General features: G+C 44.9%; 1 protein-coding gene across 1 annotated transcript; it reads left to right on the top strand.

Annotated features, from left to right (window-relative positions):
• Positions 1 to 15,260: 15,260 nt before the first annotated feature.
• Positions 15,261 to 17,611, top strand: c15h15orf61 (chromosome 15 C15orf61 homolog). The gene is made up of 3 exons (XM_061221877.1): positions 15,261 to 15,361; positions 16,509 to 16,853; positions 17,015 to 17,611. The coding sequence occupies exons 2-3, from the start codon at positions 16,511 to 16,513 to the stop codon at positions 17,140 to 17,142; spliced, it is 471 nt and encodes a 156-aa protein (XP_061077861.1). The 5' UTR covers positions 15,261 to 15,361; positions 16,509 to 16,510; the 3' UTR covers positions 17,143 to 17,611.
• Positions 17,612 to 21,802: the final 4,191 nt, after the last annotated feature.

Genomic DNA, 21,802 nt, shown 5'->3' with positions numbered 1-21,802 from the left:
GCCCGGCGCTCCGGCACGATGGCTGCTCGTCTGACGGACTGCCGGGGGAGAAGAACCGCTGACTGGCTCTCTCACCCTCGTCACACCGCTCAGACAAGACCGGAGACCGCACCGAAACGAGACGGGCCTGCGCCAAATACGGTCCGCCGTTCCAAATTGGGAAAATACAAACGGAGATGAGTAGATGTTAAACGTAATCTGTGAGTATAGAGGGCCCCCAGTTATAGTGTATCCTGAATAGCCCAGACCAGGAAAGGTGCTCCTCCCAAAACAGAGTTATACAGCCTAAATGAACATCATTAGCTGAAGTCTAGACTGTATCATTAGCCAACTGTGGTCAGGAACTCATACCCCGTTCAGCTAGACTAGGCTTACATCAGGTAGAGTTCCTCAAGTTACCACTGTGCTGTGCCAGCACCCCCTATCTATTTGGCAAGCCCTTACATGTTACCAGTTAGGAGATGATTAGAGCTGTTTAGATGTGCTTTTCTCCTGAAGTACACTGTTTTGGTATGCTGGTGGCATAGTGAGTGGACTGGAGAAGTTTGTATCCACTGCAGTGGTCACTGTGTAGATAAAGGCCTAGCTTTGATGCATATTACAAATGATGTATATGAACATATTACGAATGCCAGGGGGTCTGTTTATTTATATACATTGAAAAATGTATATAATCATGCAAAATGCTAATTGTTCAGTCAGTAAATGTCTGCTTTCATTTCTGTTTTGTTTACTGTTGGTCTGCAAGTGTCTCAGCTTTGAAAAACCCATGCCCATGTCTCTTGGTGGGAACCGGTTCAGATAGACCCTTCAGAGTTGACCACAGAAGTTCCCGTCCACCGTACCCAGCCAGTCAGCATCTAATGCTGTAAAAACTGGTGCAACATAATGGAGAAGTACCTCAACCATATGGGTACTTTTACTTTAAAAAAATATATCTATTCAAATAATGAGCAGGCATTCTTAAAGCCTACCGTACATCTTACTCACTGTGTTAATTAGACAAAGGACACAATGTGGCTTATGAAAGTGGTTTGTACTGAACCGGTGTAATTACCCGGTGTAAATGTTGCTGATTGGACAGATCAATCCCTTCCACTGCAGGCCCCTTCAATTATTAACCAGTTGCTACGAACAGCATTATTCTGCAGAATCCAAGGCCAACGCACTGCAGGGGTCAGAGGAGACCCGCACTGTGAACTGGAGCACGTCTTATATCAGGGGCATTGATGCTTAACACATTGTATTCCTGTCTCTTGCTCCTTCTCTTTCTCTCTCCCCATTTCCCTTTTCATCTTTGCCTGTCCTTCTCATCCTCTTTTTATCCCTTTATCTACTTCCCCCTTCCCCTTTTCTTCCTCTCTGATCTTTCTGTGGTCTTTCTCTCCTTCCTTCTCTTTATCTCTGCCCTTGCTGTACCCTCTCTCCTCTTGTCCCCTGCCTCACCTGGATTCAATCAACATTTTGTCCTTTACTTTGACTTTTTCGTAAACAAATTCGGCGCAAACAAATTCTCAATACGCAATTCTTTTTTTTTCCATTAATTTTAGTGATGATTGGAACTCGGCAAACGTTGTTTTTTAAGAGAAACCCATTGCTGGGATTTAATTGCGTGTCAGAGTTAAGGACGAATGCTGATTTAATCCACGCCTCTGTTTCTGTCCTCTCCCTGGAGACGGTGATTGGGCGATCGGGGGAGGAGTTGCGTGGCGGTCCTGTCTCCAGCGCTGCTGAGACCAGGTTCCTCGGCCTAACCAGTCAGAGGCTGCAGGCTCCTCTTTCCACACACACACACACACACACACACACACACACACACACACACACACACAGACACAGACACACACACACACACACACACACAGACACACACACACACACACACACGAACAGACACATACACACATACACACCTACACACATACACACACACACACACGCACACACACACACACACACAGACACACACACACACACACACACACACACGAACAGACACATACACACATACACACCTACACACATACACACATACACACACACACACACACACACACACACACAGACACACATACACACACACACACACATACACACACACACGCACACACACATACACACATACACACACACACACACACACTGCTCCCCAGAGCCACCTGACCAGGCACACACCTCCCCACCTCCCCCCTGCCCTCCCTCACCCCTGTGCCCCCGCTCCTCGGACCGGTCCCCGCTGCTCCTGCGTGTGTTCGTGTGTCAGCGCGTGTGCTGGTGCCCGGCCAGGCCCACTGGACTGCGAGCGCGTTGGGGAGGGTTTGGGCAGTGCGGTGGGGCCCTGTGTGAGCCCACAGATAGATGATCCCTCCAGCACTGCTCCCAGGGGGCTGTGAAACCCAGGCAAACAGGGAGGGAGGGGGGGTGCGGATAGCCATCAAACAAACTGCCAGGTCTTATTGTGTCAATAAACTAATTCCCACTTTAAGGCTTGACCTTTGACCTTACAGCACTCCAGCAATGCAGGATGCCTTGTCTTCGGGGCGAAGCGGGGTGGTGGTATGGGGGAAATGGGGGGTAGTCTCTTTCTGAAAACCCGTGAAAGGTTACATTTTTTTTCCCCTCTCAGCTTTTCATTTAGCACGACTGCAGCTGTCTCCGCCTCTCCGCCCGCCAACTTAAACGCTTATCGTTTTTGTCACCTTGTCCGAGTCCTTTTACAAATCGAACGTCTGACGGCAGTAGCCACTAAAATCGTCGGATAAAACACACGGCAGTCCCCCCGCTGGTTACCCTTTGGTCTGAGTATAGCGGTACCTGACGGCACCGCTGAACGGTGTTCTCTTTGAAGAACACTTTGTGTTGGAGATTAAGGCAAACATAAGAGGGCCACAAGAAAGAGAACAGCAGACACACACATCCCCCCCCCACCCCCACCCCACAGTCACACGCTGGTTTCCTCTTCGGAGCAAAAAACACACACTATAGGAATGACTCCCCAATGGCAAAACACTACAAACCCATTGAGTTAATGAATCGGCGGCCATTAGAGGGGAGCGCGGCGAGGGGGCTGAGGAGAGAGGGTTTCAGCGACGGCGTCGGGGCGAGGGGCTCCTCTGACCCCTCGCACGGCCGCTCCTGGCGAGGAGGTGCGCGGGCGGGCCGCGGGGAGAGGGGCCGGACGCGGAGCGGTCAGACGGAGCCGGGCGCGCGCGTGGTGTGTGTGTGAGCGCGTGTGTGTGTGTGTGAGCGGGGGAGCCGCGGGGGTCTAACTGAAACTCCGCTCTGTGGGAGCCGGCGCTCGCGTCGCGCGGCAATAAAAAGGGAAATGTGCGGAAACATTTAAGCGAACATTTGAAGGGCCCGACTGTGTTGGAGGGTGCGAGTGTAAACCGGGAGAACAGCTGCCACGCGCGACATTACCACTCTCGCTCCAACCCTAAGGTTTATGTCCACAGACTTTTGCGTTCGGTTTCGTACCGCCGGAATTTACTGGATGCCGTCGCTTATAAGGCTGAGCAGTGCTTACTCTTCCTCATCCTACTCTTCCTCCTCGGCTGTGCCAGTGCGCCTGGCGCTTGTTCTGTTCACTCCTCTCCGCCTCTCCGTACACAAACGCACTTACGCCTTCGCCCACTAGAGGGCAGAATAATATGTACAGAGTGCGGTGAGAGAAATTGGAATTAAGCCTTTGCAGCCGGTTATAAATTCTAAAATTGTATAATTACGTTTAAAATTGCTACCAGTGCTAAATGAATGTTAATAATGATTTACAAATTTGACTTTGTACAATTATTGTATCATTTCACACCCTCGCGATTCACCAAGTTCGTTCACACTTCCTCCTCGCTGACTGAGAGCCGGAGTCAGGGCTTAGAGCAGGAGCAACATGGCTGGCACGTGGGGGGTCTCTTTGTTAAAGGTCTTTGTACTGACTACATTGGATCTTTAATCTGATCCTCTTTAGAGCGTGCAAAAGCAGCTTAGAGCAAAGGGCTTTTCATTGTCCTGTAGCATCCCGACAACTCCGAAAGGCCAAACCAATCCACCCCCCCCCCCACACACACACCGCACACACACACACACACCACACACACACCCCCACATACACACACACCACACACACACACACACACCACATACACCCACACACACCCCCACATAAACACACACACACACACCACACACCACACACACACCCCCACATACACACACACACCACACACACCACACACACACACACCCCCACCTACACACACACACCCCCACACACACGCACCACACTCTCACCACACTCTCACAGATAGCCAAGCCAGTGGTATTGTTGCCCGTCCTGCATACTCGGCTGTCCTATTAAAGCGCGTTTTTGAGAACAGGGGGGCACGGCGCTCCCTGCCTCCACGGCAGAGGTGCCCTCACCTCACTTCAGCGGAAGCGGAGCGGGAAGATTTGTTCGCCGCGGCTTCAAGGGCGGCGCGGCGGCCGTGTCAGGCAGTGAGTGACGGCGAGGCTCTCCCGCTGAACTCCGGCTCTGTAATTACACCGCCGTCCGGACCTTGAGCTGCCGCGGCCGCCCCAACACCTGCGCCGGCCGCACGCGCTGTAAACCAACCGCCGCTTCAGAGAGGTGCGGTACGCAGGCGGGCCTTTCCATTAGCCCCAAAACACATTGTGTCCACTCCACCCACACCCACGCCCACGCCCATGCCCACGCCGGCCAAACAATAGCGGTAGCAATAGCCGGATAATGGGCCCGGGCGTAGCCCGTTTGGGAGGGAAAAACCCAGATTGGTACGCGATTGAGCCACCTTAATGACGGGCATAACTTGATGTGATGCGCGGGCGCGTCCCTTTGAGATTAAACAGCCCCCGAATATTAAAGGCAACAAAAGGAGTGGAACAAAGTGGTCCGGGGCATTATGGGAAGGGGACCCTTGCGGTCCAATCCCGAACCGGCCACTCGCGCGACGGCCGCCGGCAGGGGAGGCGTGTGTACAAACCTGTCTTGGTTTGAACAGCCATTTACATTAAAAACCTGTTGCTAAAAGCCGTCTATTTTTTTCTTATTTTTTTTATTGTCATTATTTGAAGGGGAGAAGTGGGTCACATATGTTTGCCCTTGTAGCCCTGCTTCACATTGTAGAGTAATGGAGCCCCAGCTGCTGGATTGCGGCTTTTAATGAAAAAGTAGGGCTATAGAAAACAGGTACAATCCGGTCTCGTATTTCAGGCGGCTTTGTTACGTCGGACAATGAGGCAGGGCTGCTTGATTCTTACAGACTTGGTAAATGGGGCTCTGGAGCCTGTGCGTGGCCCAGCCCTGGATATTAACTCCGGCAGAGCCACCGCAGGATCAATACGCCGCTAAATCAGGCCTGCTCTGCCTCATTTCTGCGTGGCTTTATGCATGTGTGTCATTTTTTTTTGCTGCTGATTTTGTGGGCTCAAATTTAATTTAGATGCAGGAATGTCCTTTCGCGACTAGATTGGGCTGTCGGATCGTTATTGTAATTGTGTGTGTGTGTGTGTGTGTGTGTGTGAGTGTGAGTGAGTGCATGTGTATTGTGTATGCGTGCTTCCATGTGTCTGCGTACATGCCATACCTGTCTATTGTATCTTTGCGTGTATGTGCATGCTTGTGTGTGTGCCTGTGTACGTGCGCCTAGGCGTGTTTGCTTGTTTTATTGAATTTAGCAGTTGGACAATTTGTGTGTTGTGTTTTTTTGTGTGCTGTGTTTTTTTTTACTTAAGTCTATAAGTCTTTCTGTGGAATCCTTGCTGCCATTGAGGTGTGAGTGAAAGAGGCTAGGCGCTGTGGGGAGATACACTGCAGTGAGTAAGTATTTGGACAGTGAAACCATTTTTGTTGTTTTGGCCCTGTACTCTGGCAGATTGGATGTGAATTGAGACAATGACTATGAGCTCAGACAGTCAGCTGTAATTTGACGGTATTTAAGCTACATCCATATCAGGTGATCCAAGTAGGAATTACAAGCCTTTTTATGCATAGTCCCGATCCCCCCATTTTAGGAAAGCAAAAGCAATTGGACATTGCTTAGTTGGCTGCTAAGCTGTTTCTTGGCCAGCTGTGTGTCTTTGCATCATTAGTTAATTCACAAAAAAAGCTAACAAAAAGTCTCGAGTTGATTGTCTGGAATTTGCATTTCGTGTTTGTTGCTGTTGTCTCTGGAGAGAAGGACCAAAAATGTGTCAGTGCCAGTAAAGCAGGCCTTCACCCGGCTGATAAATCACACTAAATCAATCAGAGGAATGGGCAAAACATTGGGTGTGTCAAAATAAACTGCTTGATACATTCTTTGCGAGCTCAGCAATGGTAAACAACCTGGTAGACCACAGAAGACCACTGCAGTGTTGCGGATTCACCACAAGATGCAAACCACTGGAAGGCCTCAGGAATAGAAGGACCATGTTAAAGCTTGCTAAAAAAAATTATATAAAAAACTGAGTCAAGGTAGAAAAGTCAAATGGACAGATGAGATGATTATTAACCTGTACCAAAGTGAAGGAAAGAGGAAAATGTGGACAAAGTAACTGCTCGTGATCCAAAGCACCTCCCCTCATCTCAACACTACCTCCACCCTCAAACATGGTGGAGGTGGTGTTATGACTTGGGCTGCCACTGGAACTGGCTCACTTATCTTCACTGATGATGTGACTGCTGATGGCAGCAACAGGATGAATTCAGAAATATCTTATCTGCTCAGATCGAACCAAATGCATCAAAACTCCTTGGTGGGCACTTCATCTTGCAGCAGGACAATGACCCCAAACATACTGAAAAAAGCAAACAAAGAGGTTTATTTGGCCAAAGATTTGAATGTTCTTTACTGGCCAAGTCAATCAACTGACTTGAATCCAACATGAACTGAAGATGGCTGCAGTACAGGCCTGGCAGAGCATCACCAGGGAGAATACCCAGCATCTGATGAGGTCTATGGTTCACAGACTGCAGGCTTTGCACTAAGTACTAAATATGATGACTTTATTTCAGATTATGTTCATTTGTCCAATTACTTTTGCTTCCATAAAATGGAGGCACTATGTATTAAAATGGCTGTCATTCCTACATAGATCACCCAATGGATGTAAATACCCGCAAATTAAAACCGACAGTCTGCATTTTAACTTCACATTCATTGTTTCAATTCAGATCCAATGTGCTGGAGCCAAAAAAAAAAGGAAATGGTGTCACTGCCCAATACTTACACATTGCACTGAACATCAGACAGCAGAGCAGACACACCAATTAACACTGCACCAGCTTCAAATATACTGCTGTCTCAGTCGACAACAAAGCTCTCCATCATACATTCACACCTCACTAAAATATAAAAGAAGGATTATATAACATTTTATTTTCATTCTAATCATAACAACAACAACAACTTGAATAATAATACTAATAATGATAACAACTATAATAATAATAATAATAATAATAATAATAATGTTGGAATTCTCTCAGATTCGCATTCCCGGGCTCAGACTCCGTGTAAAAAGGCTGTGACAGATGGTGAAATTTCCCGGTGTAAAATACAGTTAAATTATCGGGTGAACAGAGCAGGGGGTCAGGAGGCAGGCCACCATTTGCGTTGGCTGGCAGGAGCGTTTAAGTTGACAAATAGGATCTGCAGGGAGAGCGCAGCCACCTGCCACTTAGTTATTAACAGCTCTTTCAGCCGTGATTTATCTGGCACTTTTTAAAGAGGGGGCACAGCTATTAGAATATTATTCAGAAAATTAGCCCTGTTTAAGCATAAGGCCTTGGCTGGGCTGACCCCTTAATATACTTATAATGATGCCATTTACCAAACCGATCTTAAGTCAGGGAGCCAGAGAGGGGAATGCGGGGCTCGGAGCGGACTGCCTCGCTTAGACGCAGAGGTGAGAGAGGCACCTGGGGGCGTGTGCCGCCACGCACAGCTCACAGACAGCGCTCGCTCGGGCTGTTTGTTTGGTATGCGCCCGGTATGTCAAACTGAACACGCGCCCCAGGGAGCTTGTTTTCAGGTATTTACTGATGCTTTCCCCCCGGAAACTGGTTTCGGACATTCGGAAGATTACAATGTTTGAATTGTGGATTGTTTTCCCTTTAACCGGTGCTCGCTGCTACTGAATTTTAGGCGGGGGCTGATTGACGTTGGGTGAGAAGTAGCTGGTATTTTGGCGTTTGTGGAGCTAAAATAGTTGCAGCTCCATGAACAGCTTAGTCTTTTCTTCAGGTGTCTTTCCCTTCCTTTTACACAGTTTATCCCAGATCATTAACTTACCTTTATCTCGATTACCCTGCACACATTGGAACAATATCATTAGAATTAAAAATAATAATGAAATAAACACATTTTGTGCTCCATCCAGTTCTATGTGAATTGTAAACACTATGAGAACAGGCATACAACTGTGTAAGCAACGATTACTGAAGCACAGGATATGGTGTTCTTTCATATTCCAGGTGAACAGAAGCACTCTCCGAATGTTGAACGCACTGTACAATACATGATGTGCTTTTTGTTTTATACATTTATTTTCAAATATGTGTCTGTGGGTTATCAGAGCTTTTTAGGGCTTTTTAGTTTCTTATATCCCATAGGCAGTATTATAGGCTCCTAATCTGAGTAGTTCAAATACCATTTGGGACTTCTGGTGCTGTAGCCAGTGGCAAAGTTCTTCTGCCACATTGCTCCAATGAATAACCTGTCTGTGCAAAATGGAGAGTTAGTCTTTCATTCCGGGTAGCCTTTTTTGGATATTTTTGTACTGTGTTATTTAAGAAATAAAACTCCAAATGTGAGAGTTCTGAGCTGCAGGGTCGTATCCACTGCTAAAATGTGGTACCAACTAAAAAAGAAACCAGCAGACTCCAGGCTGTAACATGGTTTGGATTTGTAAATTAGACTGGTGTACGCAAATGAGTCCTAGTTTCCACTGTCCCTTTTAAATTGCCCCACTAAAACAACGAGAGGCCCGACAAGCAGAAGATTATCTCAGTAGATCACGCTATCTTTTACAGTTTGTCTTTTTTTCATTTTTGTTAAATACTACTAACTACGGTAATTATGCATAAAAACCCAGTTGGTGGCTAGATGCAGAATACATTATCATTCTGATAGATGAGCCTAAATAATCAACACATTAATAATTCATACGGCAATTCATTATGCATGTGTATGCATACTTTTCAGCCACAATAAGCACCTCATCAACCTGATGCCAGCCCTTAAACAATAGAGTTCCATTATTAGCGGCGAACCCGAGTTTACGCTTGTTAATCTGCTACTTGTATTATTTTATCAAACATTCATTTAGTCTGCTGCTCAGCGCAGTAGCGCTGCATTTCGGCGTCTCCTCTGTTTTTAAAGTTAATGGCTTGAGCCGTGGCCATTATTGAGAGCCGGAATATTACAAACACAATTAAATCCCAGCCGGACACTTTTTATTGTTGTGTAAGGACACCAAGTATGTCAACTTAAAACGTGCCACTATCAAAACTAATTACGAGCTGTCTCCCCAGTACTCCTCTCTACCTTCAGGGCACCCACAGTCCCTCTCCACACATATATTTTTTTCAGTGGCGTGCCACTTATAAGTAATCAGATTTTTTTTAGGGTACTTTTGGTCCCAGTGTGCTTTGCTTAGCTTCTTGTGCCTTTCGCTCAGTGTGGTCGGGTGCTGTATGTGCTGTTAGTGGTACATATTGCCTCAGTGCAAGGCCATGTTGATTAACTATTCCAGACTGCACTTTTACCCCTGATACCCAACACGGTCTGTGAGTCAGCCATTGTGTCCTCTCTCTCTCTCTTTCTCTCACTATAGCTCTCTCTCTCGCTATACCTCTCTCTCTTTCTTTCTCGCCTTCTTCCACTCTCTCTTTATCTTCCTCTCACTCCAGGTAGGCTAACCCCTATGACCAGCCACTATGTTATTATATCCAGTGGACAATACCACACTAAGATCTCCGTAGCCTACACACATCATACGGTACTGCATCTGCAAGACCCGTGGCTTAGACTTCAATGTCGAGGATAAAATGCAACCCATATGATTACTCATCTAACTATGCTGATATGACAATTCCTCAGCTCTGGCTTGATAATGATTAATGATACAGTGTGCATATGACATGTACATGCATGAATCACCAACACAGGACCCGAGTCTCCTCCAGCTGTTGACGCAATTTGACCTTACTACTAACCTTATGAATTGAAAAGCAAGAAACTAAAATTAATCCACAGATGCACAAATATCTTTTTCGGTGCAGTCAGAGCAAGAGCCTTGCTCTTCACCCATTCCTGAACCTTTCTCACCATTCATAAATCATAAATTGCTTCAAGAATGCCGACTCGCAATCCATTATTCACCCAAGATGCACCTTTTTAAATGTCCTGGGCAGTTTTCATTTTTTGAACGAATATCCAAACTCACCTATATTTACGGGAGGGTTTCTGGAGTGGCATATCATATCGGGATTGAAGATGGGTCACTCCAGGTCATTTCACAGTGCCTAGTGTAAATAGTGATCCATTACATACTGCATAAGTGATTTTTAGACCTTTTGTGTTTCTGGAATGACACCAAAAATGTAGTTTGCAAATTATATTGTGCAGTATGATTAATTAATTCCAGTATAGTATGATGCCGTTTTTAATATGCTGTAGCTTATTAAAACTGAAATATATCAAAGCAGATACACTTGCCTCCCCCACAGTCCTTTCTAGAGGGATTTATCAGACCTAGGTGTTAGGGAAAGCTTACGGTCACACCCACACTTTCCATTCTTTTTCTCCTTCCCTCTTGTCAACGATTTAAATATATGAACATATCAATGCCAGGGGACACAAATGGAACCATACCTCTGTAATTGAATATATTGTGCCACAATGAAGACGTCTCCCAAAGAAGGAGGTGGTTGGTCAAAAAAAGAGGAAGAAACTCCATGGCGTTACTAACCCCCACACTGAAATCCACGGCGTTACTAACATACACACTAAAACTCCATGGCATTACTAACACACACACACACTGAAACTCCATGGCATTACTAACACACACACTGAAACTCCATGGCGTTACTAACACACACTGAAACTCCATGGCATTACTAACACACACACACACTGAAACTCCATGGCATTACTAACACACACACACTGAAACTCCATGGCATTACTAACACACACACTGAAACTCCATGGCGTTACTAACACACACTGAAACTCCATGGCATTACTAACACACACACACACACTGAAACTCCATGGCATTACTAACACACACACTGAAACTCCATGGCGTTACTAACACACACACTGAAACTCCATGGTGTTACTAACACACACACACTGAAACTCTATGGCATTACTAACACACACACTGAAACTCCATGGCATTACTAACACACACACACACTGAAACTCCATGGCATTACTAACACACACACTGAAACTCCACGGCATTACTAACCCCCACACTGAAATCCACGACGTTACTAACACACACTCTGAAACTCCATGGAGTTACTAACTCCCACACTGAAACTCCATTGCATCTTGGGAGCTGACCAAGCAAACAACAGAGATAGAGACCTGTTGCAAGGACTCAACCTATTGTCCCTTGTGCTTTATACAATTCTTACAGAAAGAACAAAAAGGCTTATAAAGGTTTTGATGAAAAGGAAAATGAATTGCATTGTATGCTTATTCAGTTTTTTTTCCTCTTGATAATGTCTCATAGTAATGTATTTCTCTTTGCAGGTTTTAAAGTATATGCTTGCCTGAAGCATCAACTGATTTTCAAAACCAAGAAAATTTTCAGGAGGTATTATTAGTTTGTTCTCTTTGTTGTGAATGAGCACTGCCCTTGAACTGACTTTAACTACCACGATCCAACATGGAGGGAGAGCAACATTACAAAGAGGAAAGCAGAGGCAGGAGAAACTAAAAGAGGCTACAGAGAAGAAAGGCCTTTTTCCAATGGAGACAAATACTCACATGGACTTGAGCAAGTGAAAAAATTCAGCCTAAGATACCTCTCAACGAGGGAATAGGATGCTAAGCAATGTCCAATTGTTCTTGTAAATTACTCAAAGCATCGGCATGTTGTGTGGAGTTGATTAATAAAAGATATTTATTACACAAATCCTTGGGTTGACAAGTTAAAATACTACCCCATCTTTCATTTCTCCCCAAAGATCGCTGCTCTCTCAGGTTGAAAATACTCATTAAACTGCCTCCAGTGCTGCCATCCAAACCAGGAGGTGATTGTTTTTTTTGTTTTTTTTTTGAAGCAAGCAGGGGGAGTCATTAGTAAACTCGTTTGTTTGGGGGGTATCATTAACAGAACAATCGCGGGGAGTCTCTGGGGAGCTCCACTGACCTTTGCTCGAAATCTTTTGGTCATTCATCAGGAGATATCAGCTCCTAATATGCAAGGAGAGACCAATTTTAAGGTAAGGCCTTAATGAACTAACGATTCTAGTTTATTTTTCCTTTCTTTTTCTTGCACTTCAGAAGAAAAAGCACCTTGGATTATGCAATGGCACTAAGGGCTGTGCTACACAATCTTAATGCACCTTAATCGCAGAACTGGGATTCGTAAGTTGCGTAAAACCTTGGCTAATTATACAATTTTGTTATATTCTGCTATTAGCTCAAGTTCTGGATGAGTCCAATTTATTTTCTGCAGTTTTGGTTGCCTGTTTTATGTAACGGAGGCAGGCACATCACTCTCTGCGCCGAGAGGGAAATATAATTCTAACAAGCCAAATAATGGGACTTTTAAACCAGGGAGCACACACTTATAAGAACACTTTATTCACTCATTGTTTAACCACTGACCAACACCTCTCTCTCTCTCTCTCCTCCTGTTTTCTGGGACTGTGCGTTGTATCTTATTCACAAGAAATGCTTAAAGGTTTTATGAGGGGTGTTGCTCTCAAGGGACATCTATGGACACAGGAATGAGCAGATCTCGTTTGCAAACGGCGGCCATTTGTGACTCCCAGCGAGTCGTGGCAGAAAGGAACCCGTACAGAGTGTGGGCTGGGACGGCTTTGTAAGACGCAGGCTCTGCGAACCTGGCACACCTCGTCCACTGAGACGTGTTATTTATTGTCCGGCAAAGCATTAACTGAACCAGTGTCAAGGTCCATCTGTAGCCCTTCTGCAGAGGCAGGCTCAGTAAATCACAAGCTAATTGGCTGGAAAGGGTCAAGACAGGGACAGCTTTTCTTCTTTATTAGAAACTAATAGTTATTCCGAAGGAGAAATAATAATATGATAGGCATAGATGCAATAAAAAAGGAGGGGAAACGGGAGGAAAGCAAGCCCTCTCACCTCGAAGGATGGCACAATGTTTGCGCTTTGACTGAAGGAATTATACACTCAGCGGTGTGGTCTACAGTTGTTAACCTAACCTATTATGTTCAAATTTTATGGCGGCTTTACATTTGGGGTCAAATTGAGCCCAACAGTTGAAATAAACACAAAACTATTTATTCATTCATTATCCTAACCCGCTCATCCTGAACAGGGTCGCAGGGGGGCTGGAGCCTATCCCAGCATACATTGGGCAAAAGGCAGGAATACACCCTGGACAGGCCACCAGTCCATCACAGGGCACACACACCATTCACTCACCATTCACTCACACACTCATACCTACGGGAAGTTAGACTCTCCAATCAGCCTAACCTGCATGTCTTTGGACTGTGGGAGGAAACCGGAGTACCCGGAGGAAACCCATGTAGACACGGGGAGAACATGCAAACTCCGCACAGAGAGGCCCCGGCCGACAGGGATTCGAACCCAGGACCTCCTTGCTGTGAGGCGGCAGTGCTACCCACTGCACCATCCGTGCCACCACACAAAAATATTGTAATAGGAAAATATTGACGTAGACTGTCACCTTCATATTGTCTCCCAAATGCTACTAGCCATTTGTTGAAAAGTTGGGCACCTGTATGGGAAAGTGCCACCAGAATCAGTCATAAAGAAATCTGAGAAAATAAATTTCATGGTTGCATATTTTCTTACATTTTATACAGTTACCGAAGGTCAAAATAACATTGCACAAAACATTTGTATGCCAAGTTGGTACAGGACTTTGCATAGCATTATGTTTGTTGCATTTTTACTATTTAATCCCACCAAATTTGAAAATTTGAGAAATCAATATAAAAAAGGGTTAACTGGTTTTTAAGAGAGGTCAAACACAGAGTGAGGGTAAACTTGTTAGTTACTATAAAGATCCCGTAGTTACCCCCACTGAGTTACAGAGTGTACTGTCCATATAATGACTGTGATAACCCTCATGTACAGTACTCACGCTTCTCTATATAGACTGACTTGAAAAGTAACATAGTTGTTGCTTTTCAATGGACATATTTGTGAATATGAGTGAAGTGTGGGTCTTAGATACAAAGGTAGTGTGTGCATGCCTGCGTGTGTGCCTGCGTGTGTGCCCACACACCCGTGTGTGTGTGTCCACACGTGCGAGAAAATAATTCACTTTGCCAAAGGTCCCTGATGCTATTTTTCCTGATTAATGCAGTTAAGAGAGCATCAGAACAACCAGCTTTTCATTTGATGCAATGTCCCTTAATTACTTTATTTATCCGGTACTGGAATTACAGTGATTGATGGAAGTTAGAGTTGCAGTAGGCAACACTGGAATTACCAAGGTCACTTCTGATACAGAGTGGATAATGGAAACAGGGTAGAGGCATCCACATTCCTCACCATAATGATATGTAGTTTATATTTATATGTGTCTTCAAAGCCTTGTATCATCTTCATGTGACATGTAGAGTTTCAGTTCTGAAACACACATCAGGTCTGAATTCTATCCATCTTAAAAACCTTAGAAACGAGAATCTGCCAAGACCACAGCAGAATTTCAGCCCCTGTGTCACATTTAAATAATAGCTTATAATGAATTTGCCAGGTCAAAACACAGTATTTTCCTTAATTTCAAACAGTACTTCACAGAGTTAACCATTTAATATGGAAATATATGAACTTTGAGATCTGTTGAGGTTTACAATTTATTGGACCGATAATGACATTTAATTAACTTCAGTAGCCAGTGTCATACACAAAAATGTACATGGGATTGGTCAAGTTCATTTACATTATTTATCGTATCGTATATATAATTCCAATATACTTGGGCTCAGCAATCACATTAAAGCTGTGAATGTGCATGTTGCCCTTTTCTTTATTAAATTTCAGGGGTCCAATGCAGTAAAAACGGACACTGACGGAACGGAAAGTTTGCGAACCTTGTTTCCAGTCGGAGAAAGTGAACACAGGACACCAAAAAAAGCATTGATCTTACACAAGAGGTACAAATATTTTTGCCCTTCGCATTTGATACTGGAGTTCATATTTTACATTCAATGGTTGGACGTGGGATATTTGATCTTGCATCTACTCTTATTGACTAAGAGCGCATTTACCATGGGGAAACAACGAATTTTCCGCCTCCTTGCTAACTAGTTAACGCTAGCCAATTAAACGTTTTATTCTTTCCCAACAATCTGCTAAAATGCCTAATGCTACATTGAATGTGAAGAAATGAGTAAACCCTCTATATGCTGTAGCTAATGGAAGTGCGCTATTGCTAACGTTATGCTTAAAACAATTTGCCTAACCAGCTCGTTGTTTTGGTAGCGAGCAAATTATAATAAGGGTGCTCTGTAGTCTCCGCTTTTACTGAGCCGGTTTCTGGCCACACTTTTGTTGTTGATTTGTTTACGACTGAGTTTTAGTTTGGCACGTTAACTACAATAAATGTTTCCGTTATTAATTTTCATTCAAACATTTTCAGTCGGCGTTGCAGGAGTCAGAAGATTGCCTTCTATTTCCTGATGGTGATTCTATCAATTGGATTGTGTGATGTGGTCTGACCTCAATATTAGTTTGAGTAGAGATTAGGTGCACTCTAACGTGACAAAAGTTAAATCGACAACAAACTGAGAAAGCAAGCCATTGGCAGCAGATTTGTGTATAGCCACTACAATTTTAAACGGAACAAATACTAACGAATGCAACGTATTGTTGCTAGCCAGATGCTTAGCTAGATAGATCACATGCATTGTAAGACAAACTCATTTAGCTAATTACAATCACCGCCGTTTATCTTGCTAAACAGCAACTTGCATTCATAAGTATTTAATGTGCGTTACAGCCACAGTTAATGGCATGAAGTATCGACTCTGAAAATGTGTTTTGGCTCGATGGCAACGTTCACATCATTTCCTTTGAACACTTGACTGTGGTCTTTGAAGTAGTCAGCAAACGTAAAGGCTGCATCACTTCACGAACCAATTTGTGTCCAAATAGCTTGCCACTTACAGCAGGACGTATCGGTGCAATATAAAGCACTCCATATATTTTTCAGCTTCTTATTTATTACTTCTCAGATACAGAGCTATTGATACAGAAAGCATAAAACATTTTATATAAATGTACATATGTTCTTGATTACAGTTATGAGAGAGATTCTCAAGCGGATACACGAGACCTTTGTGAATGTTCTATTGTTCCGTGGGATATTTTGGAAACCAGGACCACGTCCGGCTGCCTCTGAGGTGTTAACGTGCCACCTGCTGCAGCGCAAACGCCCGCCCTGGACTTCCTTCTGCGTGCGCTACAGCGCCGTCTCCAACGACCAGTTCGGACTTTCAAACTTCAACTGGGAGGTGCCAGGCGCCAACTACCAAATTCTCCGAACAGGTTGTTTCCCGTTCATCAAATACCATTGTTCCAAAGCACCCAGGCAAGACCTGGCATGGGAAAACTCCTTCTTCACTGCTCTCAAAGTAATCAACCTGGGTTAGTAGCGCAATCTTCTTTAATAACCGTCCATTCCAACAATTCTGATTTAGGCTAGTCAACGTTTCGGTTTCTAATGCAGGTGTTTATAATATGTCTATGTATTCTATTTGTGGACATATGTATATGGCATTTTACTTAAGGTGCAATGTCTTTTTCAGGTATTCCTACACTGGCATATGGGCTAGGCTCTTGGCTCATGGTTGGAGCAACAGAGATTGTGCACACCAGTGTTGGACCTGTCACTGTCTACTTCCTGTACAAAGAAAAAGAGGGGGCGCAATATTAATACTTATTGATGACATGCTAATTTAGCATCTCAGGCCGCTGACCTGTATTGCAAGCCAGAGTTTGCTTCAAGCCCTTCAGGTTACTCTCCAGTACAGACCTCCAAATGATAATCTCCAGGTACAGGTACTTTAGACTCCACCCTGGTCTTTTGTCTTGTTGGTTACTGAAAGCACACAGGGTACCTCTGATTGTATACTGTATGACCGCATGTAAATATGTTTTGTAATTTATTTTTAAGTGTGGCAACAGATATTGTTGTACGGTTGCATTTCCTATGTGCACCAGAAGCCGTCTTTATTTGGAGAATGTTTCAATGCATGGACAGTAAACGTCCAAATCTCTTATGGGAAACTGCTATATCCTGATAGTTTTGTTGTAATTTGGGGCTGTACAGCCTCCAGAATTCAGTCACATGGAGTAGCTACATTAAAAGTGACAGAGAATTTGCTTGAAAAAGCAAAAATGAAGTCAGAAATCTTGTCTTTATTTCAGTCTCTCGTCCCGTTTTAATTTAGTCCTGAAAGCAGGAAGTTGAACGGTCGCGGCTCTTCGGTTGGAAGCCGTGCGGCGTCCGCGCGCTGCCCGCCGGGCTGTCGATAGTGAGCGAACGAGGGCCCGGCGTGAGCACAGGACTGATAAAATGGTTTTTAATTACCAGACAGCGAGTGTGGCCTTCGTTCAGGACCTGTCCCTCTCCGCCTCCCCTCCCAGCAAACCCGGGGGTTTGATTTCTGATAATGCGCATTGCTGACTGGGCAGGGCTGTTCCTCCTCAGCCCCGGCCCCGTGCGGCTGCCTGCGCGGGCTTTGACAAACTGCCGTATTGATCCCCCTCCCCGTTAGCGCCCTGCTGCTGGAGGCATTAATCAGCGCCCTCCAGTTTCTCCCCCTGTCTCCTCCTCTTTCACTAACAATTAGGCAAAAGTCATAATTTCTTGTATTACATGGAAATCAATGGACCTCTTGGCCCCGCGCAGTTGATGATTATAAGGGATGAGCCTGGAGAGCAGACAGTGGGTCAGGGGGTTTGGGATTTTAATGATCATGTTTCCGTTCGCTGCGGTCAGCGCTGACCCAGGGACTTTCCTGGGATCCGGGTGGCTCAGGGGGTATATCGCAGAACTGCTCTGTGGGGTATATGCACGTCTACGCTTGGAGAGATGGAGTGTGATGCTGCAGAATGGGGATACGGTATCACTTGCATTGCACTGTTCAGTGGTTCAATTTTTTTGTCCACCTTGCATTTTCATGCAGTGTCATGGAGTCCCCTTATTCTTCGTGTAGTTGTAAAAACAGGCGTGCAGCGAAATGGCCAAAGACAAGGCCTGCTGGAAGGAACCGGGCGCTAAATTTGATGGGTCAGTCACGCCGTAGCCTCGTGGGGAGGTGCACACTGCATAATCTCAGTGCCGGTTAAATTGTGAGCGCGACCAGATAAATTCTGATGTCAGCGCTTCTAATCCCATGTCATCATCACAGATAGCCACTAATCATCACTAACGAGACTTAATAGCCGCTAATGGGGATTGCTTACAAACAGGGGAGGGGAGGGGGGGGGGGGGCCTGGAACACTATCCTGCACATGGAGCTGCACGCGTGCTCCGCTGTACGTCAGACATTGCTCTCCTCTCATATTTAACCTCCGCGTCTTTTGTGGAGCGAGCTGGGCGTGGGGACGGCCCCGGTCGGCACGCCTTAATCACCCGTCGGCCCTTTGGCCCCCGCGCGCGGCCCCTACGCGCGGCCCCCACGCGCGGCCCCCGCCAAAGGGCCGGCGCGTGGCGGCGTGCGGGGGCTTTGTTCCGTTCGTTACAGGCCGACGTGAGGGGCTGAAACCTGAGCCCTGACGGCAGCGATCGTGTTGCTCCGGCGCGGAGAGCTCGGTGTTCCTGCCCGCTCTGGAGCTGCAGGGGGACTGCATTAGCCTAAACAGCTGCTTAGCGTTACACATAACCCCGGTCAACGGGTTTAGGTATCAGAGCTGCAAACCTGTTACTCTAAATTAACGGAAAATGCAACTGCACTTTGCTGACAGATCAATGTCCTGTAAGGGCCGCGCAATCAAACCTCGTGTCTGTAATTGAGTGACTGAATGGCCTCCCAAAGATAAGGTATTAATCAAGCAAGGATTAAATGCTCTTTCTTGCAAGTTCAATTACATGTTAATGACTTGTGCCAAGCTGAAATCTTTAAATACTAATACTGTTTAAATCTTAAGTAATGAAAAATGACTTGAACACGGCAGTGGATTGCTACAAGACAGAATCACTGGGCTTCACAGATTACAGAAGATAGTTTGGTCACCTCATACAGTGAATATCCTTGACTGGCTGCTTTTTTTCATTGTCTTATTTCATACGGCTTCCCTTTCCAAAAAACAATCTATCCCACTTTGATCAATGGTGTGGTAAAATTCTTCACAGAGCCATCATATTAATAAATGTATGGCAGTACTAGGTACTTCCTGTAAGTTTATATCCGATAAAAAAATATTAGATTTGAGTTTTTTTATAACAGTAGTAACATCTCGTGAGACACTAGCTCCTTAAAAAGGCCAGTTCTGTCAGTGCCTGCTTTGACGACAACAGTACCGTCTATTCTGACAGAGTGCAGAGTGTCAGTAACCTCTGGTGCGCGCAGAGTGCGTCTGTCCTCGCCCGCTCTGTCGTCACCAAAGATCACGTGCCCGCACGGCTACTTTTGTTCTTCACGTCTTCTCTTTCGCGGTTCCTTCCAGGTGATTTCCATCTCCGCGCGCAGGCCTCCTGTCCCGTCCTTTCTGATCATCTATTATTTAGAAGGAAAAATCACATTAATTTTGCGGTGACACAGAAATGTATGAGGTTGGCAGAAACAATTATTGTATGCATAACCCCTGCGGCTAATTCGGTGGAGGTTATCACCGACTTTTCAGACTAAACCGCGAGTGCAGCTCGCGAAGGTATCGCGCCGTGTGCTCGAGTGGCAGCAGGTGTTTCAGGGGTAGTCGAGGATGCCGAATCCATTACTGACACGGAGTGAGTGATGGTCGGGAAAGTTGGAATAATTTTAAATGCATGCTTCGTGATATGTGTAGTGCTCTGTCTATTGTCAAATTGTCTGATGCCAAGATGATATGAAGGGCTTGTAAAAGACACTATCAGCTGCGCAATATGCAAATCTCATTATGTATGGATATTAAATGTAGTTTGAAGGAGATATGATCTCATACATGGCCTCTATGCTCTGCTTTTGCTTTATTTTAATGTTTGATATGAAAGCTGTGCCTTTTGATTTAAGTGAAGTTCTCATGTTTTTTTTTATGAATTATTCATCAATTGAAGCACATGATGTATACCAGTGGTTTGCTGTATACATGTAATACATATAGAAGTCTGAAAATGTTTTTTTTTTTTTTTTTTTGTGCAGACAAATGATATAAAAGGCACTATGCCTTGGATTTTACCTTGGCAAATATCAATGCAGTTCTTTGCAGATTGAAGTACGTTCAATAAAGCCCTGGTAAATACCACCCCTTGCTTAACTGCTGTAGTCTACTTTGTCGCAGTGCTGTAGAGAAGCCAACTTTGTTGGGTTACTTCTCCATTGTGCTCTTTCCTTCCTATATTTCCTATCAACGTCTGCGAGACATACTTTACATTGAAAATAACGCTAAAAAGAGACTTTTGGGATGGACTTTTAACATGCTACATAAGGGGCAAAGTTAAACATACCTAAATCTGCAGTGTATAATCTGAAATGCTTGTGCTTCTAGTTTTAAATAGCTTTTTTTCCGCATTGAGGAAATGGTGAATTCAATGAAGACATCCAGGGTTTGGTGTGGTTTTGTAGTGTTATGCGGGGTGAAGGCTGGGCTGTTGTTCCACAGTGGGGTGTTGTGTATTTTATTATTTATGATATCTATCTATCATCTGACGGATGGGCGGGGGTATCCTTAGGGCGGAACGAATCACGAGAGAGGTGTGGGTTGGTGTCCCCCAAAAGCATTTTGGATCGGTAGCTACAGGGTGGGTCGTGTCTTGCTTTTGTCAGAATAGCAGGGCTCTTTTCCGCTAGTGTAGCGTGAGCTGGCTTGTTGTACGCCGAATGGACATGGGCGGCCAGTGAAAAGAGAGGGAGAGTCACGCTTCGGTTAGGCACAGCGAGCGTAGCTTTAACCAAGGTCGGCCTCGTCCTCCAGTGAGGCCACTGCGCACCCTTCTTTACCTCCTCAGCCTGCCGAAGACTGTTCCTTTTTCCCTGGCAAGAACATCTGTAGTAATGGAAAAATACAGCGTATTTTTAATTGAGATGTCTCTCTTTGTGTTGCATGAGCTTTTGCAAATAAATATATAAATATATGAAAACGGCATCAGGCAAATAGATTTGCTGTTATAGTTAGGTTTGATTTTTATTTTTTTTTCCTTTACCATGAATTATGATTGCTGACCCCATACCATTGAAGCTGGAATTGCAACCTTTTTTCCCTCATTGTGCTATTGAGTGTTGGAAGTGTTTTTTGTTGGGTGTGTGGTGTGTGTGTGTGTGTGTGTGTGTGTGTGTGTGTGTGTGTGTGTGTGTGTGTGTGTGTGTGTTGGGGGGTAGGGGGAGAAAGCTATTAAAAATCTATTATAGCAGATCTTTTCACCCAGGGGTAAAATGTTCTCATTACTAAGCAGA

The sequence above is a fragment of the Conger conger genome, chromosome 15, assembly GCF_963514075.1.
Source record: "Conger conger chromosome 15, fConCon1.1, whole genome shotgun sequence".
NCBI classification, from domain to species: Eukaryota; Metazoa; Chordata; class Actinopteri; order Anguilliformes; family Congridae; genus Conger; species Conger conger.
This window is presented reverse-complemented; position numbering and strand designations above follow the sequence as displayed.